Raw genomic sequence first — 12,675 nt, 5'->3', positions numbered from 1 at the left:
CTGTGTCTGCGTGGGTTTCCTCCGGGTGACTGTCTGTGAGGAGGGTGGTGTGTTCTCCCTGTGTCCGCGTGGGTTTCCTCTGGGTGCTCCGGTTTCCTCCCACAGTCCAAAAACACACGTCGGCAACTCAAAAAGTGTCCCTAGGTGTGAATGTGTGTGTATGTGTTGCCCTGTGAAGGACTGGCGCCCCCTCCAGGGTGTATTCCCGCCTTGCGCCCAATGATTCCAGGTAGGCTCTGGACCCACCACGACCCTGAACTGGATAAGGGCTACAGATAATGAATGATATATATTCTGCTTTTTGTCTAATTTTAAATAATGAAAAACATCTATTCAACAGCTGAATATTATAAATATTATAAATGAGGGGATATTATTATTGTTTCAAACCTATTGTAAGTAATCCTCACTGTGAGTGTGTGTTTTCTCTGTAGGACTTTTTCTTGCAGACAGGCAGAGGTGTGTATCCTCCTGTCCTGTTGATTCTTATGGGAACAGCACAAGCGGTCATTGTGAGGAATGCCTGTCTGGCTGTGTCTGGTGTCAGGAAGCTCATCACTGCCTCAAGTGCATGTCTGGCAAACATCAGCTCTATCTACAGAACGGTCTGTGTGTCCCAGAGTGTCAAAGGTATAGAAACATACAATCATATGCCATAACTTTTTGGGTTTTGGTGAGTTTCTAAATGAAAATACGTTCACATATGGTCTGTGGGAATGTGTGTGATTTCTGTCAATATTTTTATATTGATATTTATTGACTTGATATATTTTAGATATATTCCAGCAGATTTCAGTTAAGCAGTTCTTTAGTGACTGATACGGTTGTCTGTCACTAACACTGGTTGATATTACTAGTCAACTGATATGGGTCTCCCACAAAGTATCATCATAAGAACTGGTGTCACGGATATACTGTACGTTGCTTTTATCTCCACAGGGGCTATCCTAATGGTGGGGAGTGCCACAGCTGTGCTGAAGGATGTGCCTCGTGTGAGAACAGTGCTGATCGCTGTCTGAGCTGTGATACACAGCTGCTCCTCTACAAAAACACCTGTGTGCCACACTGCCCTGAGAACTACTACATCAAAGACAAAGTGTGTGAGAGCTGTCCCCATGGCTGCTCTCAATGTGACAGATATGACAAATGCAGTGGTGAGCATCACTGGGAATATGCTGCATATGGTTGAGACATGCTTAAGTTTAACATTTAATTTATGAGCTGCCTTTTAAAGATTTAGTTCATGTAGAAACCAGTCAGTGTAAATTCGCTAGTTTTTGTATGAAACACCTGCCAGTATTGGGGTTCCTCAGGGGTGAGATATAGTGCCATTTTATATTGTTCTATATGTGTTTTACGTGTACAGCACTTTGGGGTAAAATGTACTTTGTAAGTATATACTTACTTAAACCTATGGCCACTTTTTTGGAGTAGCCAATCCCCCTACCAAATTGTATTGTTGGACCGTGGCAGGAAACCAACGCGGACACAGAGAGAACACATCACACACTGAAATTAAGACCCTTCCTGAATTTCCCTTTCTCATTTCTGAACTCATCTTTCTTCCTTCCTCTCTCCCCTGCCTTGCTTCCTACCTTCCTTCTTTTCTTTCACCCAGAATGTGTGCAGTACTACTTCCTACACCAGGGCAAGTGTTTGGACGACTGTCCCAAAAGCTACTTTAGAGCCGTGCAAGAGAAGAAGTGTGTGAGTTGTCATGAAGACTGTGGAGCCTGTGTTGGGCCAGATGCAGACGACTGTATTTCATGTTGGAATCCGACAGCGGTTCTTTACAATGGAGCGTGTCTATCCAGCTGCCCTTCAAATACATACCATGACAAGACTGAGTGCAGGGGTACGTCAATCTCAAACACTCGCATGCACTAAAGCTAACACACAGATCTGATCAGATCTAGGTTCCCTCAACAATATTCAAGTTCAACTTCATGCTTTGGTTGATTGCCTTCTTCTCAGCAGCAGTGAGAGAGGTGGAAACCATTGAAAAATGAGGGAGGAGGTATAAGACATCAGCCCCTCGCTGTGGAGAAACTCCATTTTGTTTACACAAATACATCTGATTGCAATGCATTTATACACACACAAAAATATTACAATCGCATAAGTGTGTTACTGTTCCAATCCTTGGAAGCCCCATTCAGAATTTTGTTTTTCTTAATAGTATCAAACCAATTTTATTGCAGAAGCATATATACAATGGACTTGGTATGGTATGGTGCTGCTACTTACTACTACGTATGTTACACATCCACAAAGAAATCCATATCCATACACTTAAAGGCATGTTGGTTACACATTGCACATATTTAGTTTGAAAATTATGAGTTTCTAACTCTGTGGTCAAAAATCAGTAATCACGGGGTGTGCTAAAGCCAACGAGTCTCAACAGTCTGTCTGGGATTTTGAGGCCATTTTTCTGAAACTGACGCTTTCATTGTTTGTCAGCAAGAAAAAAAACGTTATTTCTGTGCTCTCCTAATTTGTCATAATTACATTAATTGTATCAGAATATGGAAACCAAACCACGTACGCCAAGTCTGCTGCTATACAAACAAAAACCAGACATTGCAAAACCAGATGCTACACAGATGTTGGATAGCTCACCCATATACTCTCAGACTGTTGTTGCCTTAAACTGTATGGCTTTTGGTTCCATATATCATGTTTTATCTTCTTAGTCAGCATCACACTTTGAGTTTCTGATTTGTTTTGTCTGTGACGGGATGATATTTATGTTCCTGTCTTTTTCATGGCCACTATATTTTGTCTGGCTGAATGTGTTTGTGTCAATTGACTGAAAGGTTATTACTCAAAGCAGAATTTCTCAGTTAACTGGAACATTCGAGCCAAAACCAAAGTCTGTACAGTGAGTACAGAACAGGGGCATTTCTACCAGACAGCCTTTGGATGAAATTCCTGCTTTACCTAATACCACCTGATGCTATTGGGCATCAAAAGAGACAGTTGAAATGTTTGGATGTGCAGGTTACATCTAGTACTCGCCATTAAATCTGATCCTTGTTTGGAGGAACAAAACCATTTGTGGAAAAGACACAGGTGAGATTTAAGTTTATTGCTCCTGGGGTCCCCCTGGTGTAATTCATTTTACAGCACTGAACGGAAATCAGTGTTGGAGCAGTGCAGCAACGACAGAGGCTTTGTTCTTACAGGTCAGAGGAGCATAACAATGATTTTGAAGCTGTAGTTTTAACATCAAAAATATTACGTAGTGTTCCTTTAAGTCATCAAACGCTATCCTCTGGTCTGTTTCTGTTTAACCGCTTGTCATGACATTTGGATCATTTTGGTATTTTCACATAATGTTAAAAATGGAGATACGCTTTACCCAGACAGCAACAAAACACTACAAACCAAACAGTGGAATAGGTAGAGACAGTGTCTTCCTTTCTGTGATCGTCTAATACGGACTGTCCTTTTCCCAGACTGTGATAGATCCTGTCTGACCTGCTCTGACTCTCACCCTTCTTCGTGCCTCAGCTGCGGACCCAAAAGGACTTTAATTGTTAGTGGTCACTGCAAATACTTCAACAACTGCTCTTCAAGTACCTTTGAGGATAAAGATGGGAAGTGCAAAGCATGCCATCCCAGCTGCCTCCAGTGTTCAGGTCCTGGAAAAGACCAGTGCCTAAGCTGTAGCTCTGCTTATTACCTACACAGTGAGTCTCCATGCCTCTTAAAGCATTTCTCTGTATAGTGTATTATAAACATGATACTCATGAACAGTTCAGATGAGGTAAAGAGAATCCCCTGGGTTTAAATGATGCTGAAAATTAACTTTTTTTTTGTACAGATAAAATAATTATAAACTAAACTAGGGTGACCAGACGTTCTCTTTTACCCGGACATGTCCTCTTTTTTAGACTTAAAAAAATGTCCGGCCGGAATTTCCCAAACGTCCGGGATTTTGTTTTTTTTCTAGAGCTTACATAGAACTTCGAGAAGTTTCGTTCACAAACTAGTCCCGCCCCCTGCCCTACTCCGATTGGTTCGCTGGAGTGAGAAGGGGGCGTGGTGAAGTAGCCTAAAATCTTCTGATTGGACGGTCTGACTGTAGCGCTACCGTTATTGGTCGATAACCTTCTCTGTAAACATTTAATTGGTCAGTCTGCACGTCAGTAGTCCTTGTTTACGTCAGGCAAAGCTCATGTACCTACCCTCATCTCGAGCAGCTATGCCGAGACGTAAAAGTAAGTTCTCGGATTAATTAAAAAAGTAATTCCCATGTTTTGTGTAGTAAATAAAAGTGTAAAGGACCTAAAAGCACACATGGGTTCAGCTAAGAATACAACGGCAGCGAGGGGCGAGAGCCCCCCCCATCTTAGATCTGGTCACCCTAACTAAACATAATATCAGTGTTTTCAGGATTTACATACAACTGCCACCTTCTAGTTTATTAATGTTGACGCAGGAGTTAAAAGTCGCACAAATGAACAGAGAGGACAAGTGAAATGTTGATAGATTTGATATTGTGCAGTGTGTTAACAGCTTTTTTATTTTAACTTTAAAGGCTGTTTTGGTTAGAAATCAAATAAATGAAAGCATGGTCTCTGATTTTTGCACAGTTCTGTACACGGCATTTAAAAAGTATTGGTCAGAAATTAAAAACGGACTTATTTAGAAATATACACACTTCAGGTTGTAAAGGCGCTGTTTATAACTGCTGAGAAGCCAAAAACAAAGATGGAGCAAATACTCTTCCCTCCAAACAGATCACATGTGTGTTGCCAAGTGTCCTGATGGTTACTACAGTGATGAGGACAAGCGTGAGTGCAGCAAATGCTATGAGACCTGTGCAACCTGCAAAGGGCATCACAGCATCAACTGCCTCACCTGCATAGAAGGCCACTTCAGACTGGACAACAGCTGTGTGGAGAAATGTCCTGCAAGGTAACCTTTCAGATCAGAGACGGCTGTCTCTCATCTTCACTTTTGTATCTGCATCTTATTTGTTCTGGAGATGTGCAAGTGGTTACTCAATACACTAGCTCAGGGCCAATAATAAAAAAAAATCAACAACGACAATTATATCTTTATAAGAGACAGACAATGACTGCTGTTGCCAGTACATTATTAAAACTTCATGTCCGAATATTTGTGGACACACCTTATATTCTAATATTTCAGCTACTTCAGGGTATGAATATCCATCCATCCATCCATTATCTGTAACCGCTTATCCAATTTAGGGTCGCGGGGGGTCCAGAGCCTACCTGGAATCATCGGGCGCAAGGCGGGAATACACCCTGGAGGGGACGCCAGTCCTTCACAGGGCAACACAGACACACACACATTCACTCACACACTCACACCTACGGACACTTTCGAGTCGCCAATCCACCTACCAACGTGTGTTTTTTTGGACTGTGGGAGGAAACCGGAGCACCCGGAGGAAACCCACGCGGACACGGGGAGAACACGGTATGAATATTGTGGGTCCAATTAATCGAACTGTTCTGGCGTTGCTACTAAAATCTTCATAGAATGTCTGATATTAAATAAGAATATTGCTCATGAGCTACGGTGGCGCAGCAGGTAGTGTCTCTTTCTCACAGCTCCAGGGACCTGGAGGTTGTGGATTCAAGTCCTGCTCCGGGTGACTGCCTGTGAGGAGTTTGGTGTGTTCTCCTCGTGTCTGCTCCGGTTTCCTCCCACTGTCCAAAAACATGTATTGGTAGGTGGACTGGCGACTCAAGGTGTGTGTGTGTCGCCCTGTGAAAGACCAGCGCCCCCTCCAGGGTGTGTTCCCGCCTTGGGCCCAGTGATCCTAGGTAGGCTCTGGACCCACCGCGACCCTGAACTGGATAAGCGCTTACAGACAATGAATGAATGAATGTTGCTCACCGTACTCAATGCCTAGTGAAGCTAGAGGGTATAAAGACCCCAGGACTGGGCTGTGGAAATGTGTGACCGCATTTACTGGAATGATGAATCTTAATCCAGTACCTTTTGGTATGAGTCGGGAGTGGTGCTTGTGTTCGAGAACTAATCATCCAACAATACCTCAGTAATTATCTTATGGCTGAGTACCATCAAGTCCTCACAACAAATGTACCAATAATTTATGTAAAGCCCTCTCAGTTGAGTGAAAGATGCAGCATGTAAGATTTTGCATAGTCATCATGACCAGCGTTTGTTTCCTGATGATATCACTAGAGGGCAGCAGACACTCAAACAGAGTAGCGTTAGAACAGAACCAGGTTTCCGGCTGAACTACGGTTGGGAGAGAGAGACAAAAACTGTTGGGAGGTAACACCCAACAATAAGTGATTGTTCTTGTAAAAAATAAATGTGAGTTAGGGGCCTTTGTTTTAATCAGAAAAGAATAATAATAAAATTAACAACAAATAACCGACATAAGTTCTTCAGACAACATAAAGCAGTTAGCACCCGACCAGGCATTGTGACGTATATAAACGTGGATTAGTCCAGTTAACATTAACTATAGTTTAAGACAAGAAACGTAGCTGAGAAATGCAAGTAACAATAACCTCAATCACGAGATCTGTTCAGCTGACTAGTGCTTTTATTTCCACTTTTGTTTTGTCTGGTTTTAAATCCTCCCAAACAAAAATGGCCCATAACATAATAGACCCACAGAGCTGCCTTTAACTAATAGTCAAAGTGTTGATAGTCAAAATAAACCAAACAATCTTTATATCCTTTTTAAAATGGTGTGTTTATAATTTGTAACCACAGTGTAGTCTACTGTAGGTGGAGACACAAAGGTAGCACAAATGTAGAGTAGTACGCAAAGTTTCCAAAACAACAGAAGGTCACACTTTGCTAAGACCCCTGTCTCAGATGTCTTCTGAACACCATTAAAAACATACCTTTTATAATATATATTTTTAAATGCTGTGTCCTGGGTTATTTTATAACTAATATTTTATGAATACTATATTTATCTTGATTTAACTTACAACTTTAAGCTCAAAAACACAACTAAAAGACTGAATCTTTCAGGATTAACTTCTGTTCAGAACTTTTTAGTTTAAAGGGACAGGAAAGTACTGAGGGAGACACTGATAACCACTGGAGAGACCTTATGATGTCCTTGTCCAGTTTCTGGCTGCTTTCATTCTGTAGCAAGAACACAATGTTCTATGATGCCTTTTGGGGGAAAAAAAATACAGTGGATCAAATCCACTACACAGTTTTATTCATAACCTAAAAAAAAAAAATTCAACTTAACCCTTTCACACACGACATCATTCAGTTAAGCTTTTCAGAATGCTTACGTAGACCATTAAATGTGACAAACCAATTTTCAATTCTTACAAAAGACCTTTGCACAGTCCATTACTAAATGGCCACTGGCAAACATTCTACTTTTTTAACCAGTCACACAAATTTGTTTTAAGCTTAATTAAGTGCATCAACTGCCCTCAGGGACTTTAACCCTATATCAGGGTTTAAAGATGTCAGTGTTCTTAAGTTGGTTCTTCAGACTTAGTTTTTTTGATCACAGTGTTCTCCATGTGCCTCTGGGTGCTTTGGATTCTTCCTCACCATGTACTTGTGAGTGACTGTGTGGGAATATGACGCCCTGTGATAGTGGCACCTTGTCAAGGGTGTGAGCATTTCTTACAAAATATACTTAAAAGGCTGAAATATAATCTATCAGGGAAATTGGTGGAAAGGTTTAAAGTAGCTCATAAGATCTGCTCCTGATTCAGCGCTGTGACTTTGTGAATTCTAATTTTTTAAATGTTTTATTTAAATGTCTAAAACCACACCAAATGATGGTGTAGTGATGTCGTTTGTACAAAATGAGGCAAAATGCCGTCTCTAACAGGAATCACTGCTTTGAAAACCACAATAACGATGGTGGCAAATTTTTGGCGCTGTTTACTCATCAAATATTGGTGTGTTTTTTGACTGAACACAGCTCCGCACTCTATTTCTCACAGAAAATATTACTTGTTGCACGTTCAGTTTTCGTTGGAATTTTTTGTCGGCCATTGGCCTTAGGAGCATATATTCATTCATTCATTCATTATCGTAAGCATCGTAAGGCATCGTAAGCGCTTATCCAGTTCAGGGTCGCGGTGGGTCCAGAGCCTACCTGGAATCATTGGGCGCAAGGCAGGAATACACCCTGGAGGGGGCGCCAGTCCTTCACAGGGCAACACACACACACACACACACACACTCACACCTACGGACACTTTTGAGTTGCCAATCCACCTACCAACCTGTGTTTTTGGACTGTGGGAGGAAACCGGAGCACCCGGAGGAAACCCATGCTGACACAGGGAGAACACACCACACTCCTCACAGACAGTCAGCCGGAGCAGGAATCGAACCCACAACCTCCAGGCCCCTGGAGCTGTGTGACTGTGACACTACCTGCTGCGCCACCGTGCCGCCCGCCTTAGGAGCATATAAACCTCTTCAAAACGAGCTGCTGTTGGAGCCCGGAGCGAGCTGGGACTGAAAACATTCCAGGTTCCGGGACCAGGACCATATTTGGTCAGTGGAAAAGATTGCTGTGCCGAGTCGGGTAGAGTCAAGTCGAGTCGATTCCATGCAGTGGAAAAGCGCCATTAGAGAGTTGTTCCCCTTGGAACCTGAAAAATGCCCATATTTAGCTGAAGTAAGAAGTTACTGGATTTAGACACACATTCTCTAGACAATAATCACATTAAGTGTTAAAAAAGGAAAAGACAATATTTATATGATTTGTATAATGTTCAGTCATAACAGCCATAGAAATGAAAATGCAGCCTCTCACTTTTGCACGGTCCAGTCCACAGTGTGGTAAATTGTATAAATCTGGAGAATTCTACTTTGAATTTGGAGCAGGATTCAACTTTCACTTTGTCACACTCACAGCATAAAGCCAGACTGAACGCCAAGATTTTTCTTACCAAGGACCTACACGTCTGTGCCACAATGTCTGTATCTACACTGAACTTTGTGGTGACACACTTGGTCATTGTGGGACGCTGTTGGGCATTTCAATCAACACCTTTCACCTGAACTGAAAATAAAAACAAAAAAAAAGTCTGCTTCGTCTTAGCAGATAAATCAAATCCGGTTCTTTGAGAGAACAGCTAAGTTCTGTGCCCACAAGGTTCAAACATCTACACCAGGGGTGGGGTCCTGGAGGGCTGGATTACTGCACAGGTTTGTGATTTTCCTACTCAGAAGTATTTCTTTTACGTTTCACTTTAAATACACTTGTTCTGCCTATGTGTTTTCTACCAGCTTCTATGGAAACAATGCCACCAGAATGTGTGAGGCGTGTGACCCTTCGTGTGCTGGATGTTCAAGTGGTGGTAACAACAACTGTCTAAGCTGTAGAGATGGGTACTTCTTGTTGGAGCACAAAGGGATCTGTCTGCTCGTGTGCCCCTCCAAATACTTCCACGACTCTCGGGACAGAGTGTGCCAAATATGTCACCCGTCCTGCAAAACCTGTAAAAGTAAGACATGACTGAAGCCCTGGAGTTCTACTTAAGTATAATAACTTTAATAGCTGTACTGTGACTAATCCGGCGTGCTTAGTTTGTGCTAAGTGGTGTGTTTAGTTTTCAGAGTCTAACAACGTGGACGCACTTTACTCTGCAGTTTTTTTATTGAATTATTATTATTATTATTTTTTTTTTTAATGCGAATGGCTGCAGTTGGCTGAATCTGGAGCTCCTGTATTAATAGTACCTCCACTCACGTTGTCATTCTAATAACACATCATTGTTACTGTTACTGAGTATTGGAGATGTTGCTTAATACTGACATGTACATATGAATGATTTGAGAAATTTCACCTTGAGAATAGCCTCAGAGAAGTAATTAAGGCCTTTTTAAGTACTGACCTCTGTGTAATCCAATCTTTAGGTTCGGGAATGTTGCAGTGCACGTCGTGCTATGACGGCTATAGACACTTAAGTGGAATCTGCTCCTCTCAGTGCCTTAGTGGAGAGTATGCTGTCGCCACGGTAATCCAGCGCTTGTACCATATAATACCAATCACCGCCATAATGCAGCAGATATAAGAATAAGTGAATGATCTCGCACAGAAAAGCTTCAACATGGGAATAAATAAATGGCTGACTTAGAATACACTATAAACATTTGACTCTTTGATACTCATTAATGTCTGTCTCTTTCTTAGACCTGTAGTGATATGGTATAATGACTGTAGCTCAGAATAAAATGAGGTACATAGTTCACCATGGCTTTTGGCAACTATTGTACATGCATTTTGTGCCTGTTCTTTTTTGAAATACAGAGAAATGTGTTGAAATAATTGGCCATGGTGATTGATGGTACAGTAAAGATGAGCTACACTGACATTGTTTGGAAAACAGAACAAAAAAAAAAAAGGTTTATTATGTTAACACTGTAGAATAGTCTCTATGCAAGTGATCAGGATTTACAGGCTTTTTTCATTGATAAATATCATCTTGTCTTGCAAAGGAACCAAAACTGAAGTGTGTAGCCTGTCACTCCTCCTGTGGCGAGTGTATAGGCCCGGGTCCCTACAACTGTACCAGCTGCCATCCTCTAGAGCGCCTCTCTGAGGACGGGAGGTGTTTATCCTGCTGTGGTCAAGACAGAAGAAAGGACTCCTCCCCAATGCCATGGGAGTGCTGCCACTGCCAAGACGGTAAAATATACTTGTGTTTTTAAACATTGTGAACTATATTTCACCCTGCAGCTCAATGCTATCAAATCCTCTGAGTAAAGATCATATCAAGAAAAAATGCTGGATGAGCAAGTGGGCTGAGGACTAGGGAGTGGGCTGAGGACTAGGGAGTGGGCTGAGGACTAGGGAGTGGGCTGAGGGCTAGGGAGTGGGCTGAGGACTAGGGAGTGGGCTGAGGACTAGGGAGTGGGCTGAGGGCTAGGGAGTGGGCTGAGGGCTAGGGAGTGGGCTGAGGGCTAGGGAGTGGGCTGAGGACTAGGGAGTGGGCTGAGGACTAGGGAGTGGGCTAAGGGCTAGGGAGTGGGCTGAGGGCTAGGGAGTGGGCTGAGGGCTAGGGATAATGACTGTATGTTGCAAGTCAACATTTAAAAACATCTAAGGGTTAATTTGATATAAAGGGTTCATAAAAGTGTTCTATTCTAATTCTAGGACCTGGAACTTTTGGTAGAACTTGTAGAACCTTAAACTTCACAAGGATTGAATTGAATTTTTAATGGCATCTTTCAACAATGGCACTTTGTGTTCAACATCTCTGTAACGGTGTTAAACATGTCCCTCACAGCTCCTTTCAAAGACTGGTGCGTCTCAGTAGGCCTCACCTACAACTTCCGCAGTCGAGAAGAAGTTTCCTCAGGTCATCCCGGCCGTGTTGTTTTCATCGCCGTATCCCTGCTACTGACCACCGGGGCAGTGGTCCTCTTCTTCATGCACTGGGGTCCCAGACTGTTCTCACTTCTCTCCCTTCCATCCATCAAATCCCACGGCTACACCAGAGTGGAGAAAGAGCCGTCCTTTACCACCGCCACCCTGAGGGACAGCATCCCCCTGTACTGCGACAAGGACAAGGAGGAAGTGGAGGAGGAGGAGGAGGATGAAGACGAGATTGTGTACATGGGGCAAGATGGGGTGGTGTATAAGAAATTTAAGTACAGCATGTTAGATCAGGTTGAAGACGAGGTGGATTTGGAGTATGAGGATTCGGTCTACGCTTTCAGTTGAAGAGTATGAGATAAGGACATTTCACTAGCACTTATCCAGTTTTGCTAGCTTCCAGAAAGTTATTTATTACGAATGAGTTTAAGAGAATATAGAACCAATGAAACAAAGTATTAATAAACCAAAAAAATGTTAATAAAAAAGATATTCAAAGGCTGTGTCTGAAAATGGCTCCTTGTTTACCTTTTAGGGCACTATGGAATATGTCGGCCATTTTCCCTTGAGTTTCTGAATCGTAGAATTGAATTTGAGCGTGATTTTGAGTACATTTCGCCTCCCACAATGCACTAGTAATTTTATAGTAAACATCATAGTTCACTACATGAGCTGAATATGGACCAAAATGCACTGCGAATGTCTTTGTTACTAAGCAACCGAAAGTGGAAGTGACTGAAATCACTTGTGTTTCTGACGCTACTTGGTGAACTATATAGTGCCTCACTACAAAGCACAATATTACTGAGGGATTAGGGAGCCATTTTTTTTTCGCAGCTATACTGTGGAAAATGATCAGTTTTAAGTGCAAATTTATTAAATAACTTATAAAGGAAACTGGTCATTTTGCTACTACGACCAGCCAGAGAACAGCACGGTGACTCCTGGGGTTGTGCTGGTTCAGTGCATTGATTGACCAAAGTTACAACCTTTTGGTCGCTGCCTCGCTTACCATTTTCACGTCTCTAAAACTCCACGTCCTTTCAGACCCATAGCATAGTGTTCTCACAGTGGACGTTCGGCATTACTTTACATCTGATCCTGAGACGTGAATAACGGGTAGTAGTTAATGGCCATTTGGAGTGGAAACGAATGAATTAATTGATGCATTTTATCTGTGGGTTTCTGCATAATACTGTACACGGAACATTTGATTCATGTTAGTTTTTGCAGATGCACAGATTGAGTTAGACAGCTTTCCACTAGCACTTACTCGACTGTCTGTTTCTAACCACAGAGCTGCTCCTTGCTGGATATTTTCTGGGACACACTCA

At 42.2% G+C, this 12,675-nt stretch overlaps 1 protein-coding gene across 1 annotated transcript in view; it reads left to right on the top strand.

Moving 5' to 3' along the window:
• Nucleotides 1–11,883, top strand: part of pcsk5b (proprotein convertase subtilisin/kexin type 5b) — a 48,031-nt gene extending 36,148 nt beyond the window's left edge. Inside the window, exons 29-37 of the mRNA XM_066643158.1 lie at nucleotides 435–630; nucleotides 940–1,154; nucleotides 1,619–1,855; nucleotides 3,462–3,695; nucleotides 4,749–4,926; nucleotides 9,250–9,467; nucleotides 9,880–9,980; nucleotides 10,462–10,651; nucleotides 11,253–11,883. Coding sequence (XP_066499255.1) covers nucleotides 435–630; nucleotides 940–1,154; nucleotides 1,619–1,855; nucleotides 3,462–3,695; nucleotides 4,749–4,926; nucleotides 9,250–9,467; nucleotides 9,880–9,980; nucleotides 10,462–10,651; nucleotides 11,253–11,689 — 2,006 coding nt within the window. The 3' untranslated portion in view covers nucleotides 11,690–11,883. The remainder of the gene's footprint in view (nucleotides 1–434; nucleotides 631–939; nucleotides 1,155–1,618; nucleotides 1,856–3,461; nucleotides 3,696–4,748; nucleotides 4,927–9,249; nucleotides 9,468–9,879; nucleotides 9,981–10,461; nucleotides 10,652–11,252) is intronic.
• The last annotated feature ends 792 nt before the right edge of the window (nucleotides 11,884–12,675 follow it).

This window comes from Hoplias malabaricus, chromosome 14 (genome assembly GCF_029633855.1).
Source record: "Hoplias malabaricus isolate fHopMal1 chromosome 14, fHopMal1.hap1, whole genome shotgun sequence".
Taxonomy (NCBI): Eukaryota; Metazoa; Chordata; class Actinopteri; order Characiformes; family Erythrinidae; genus Hoplias; species Hoplias malabaricus.
This window is presented reverse-complemented; position numbering and strand designations above follow the sequence as displayed.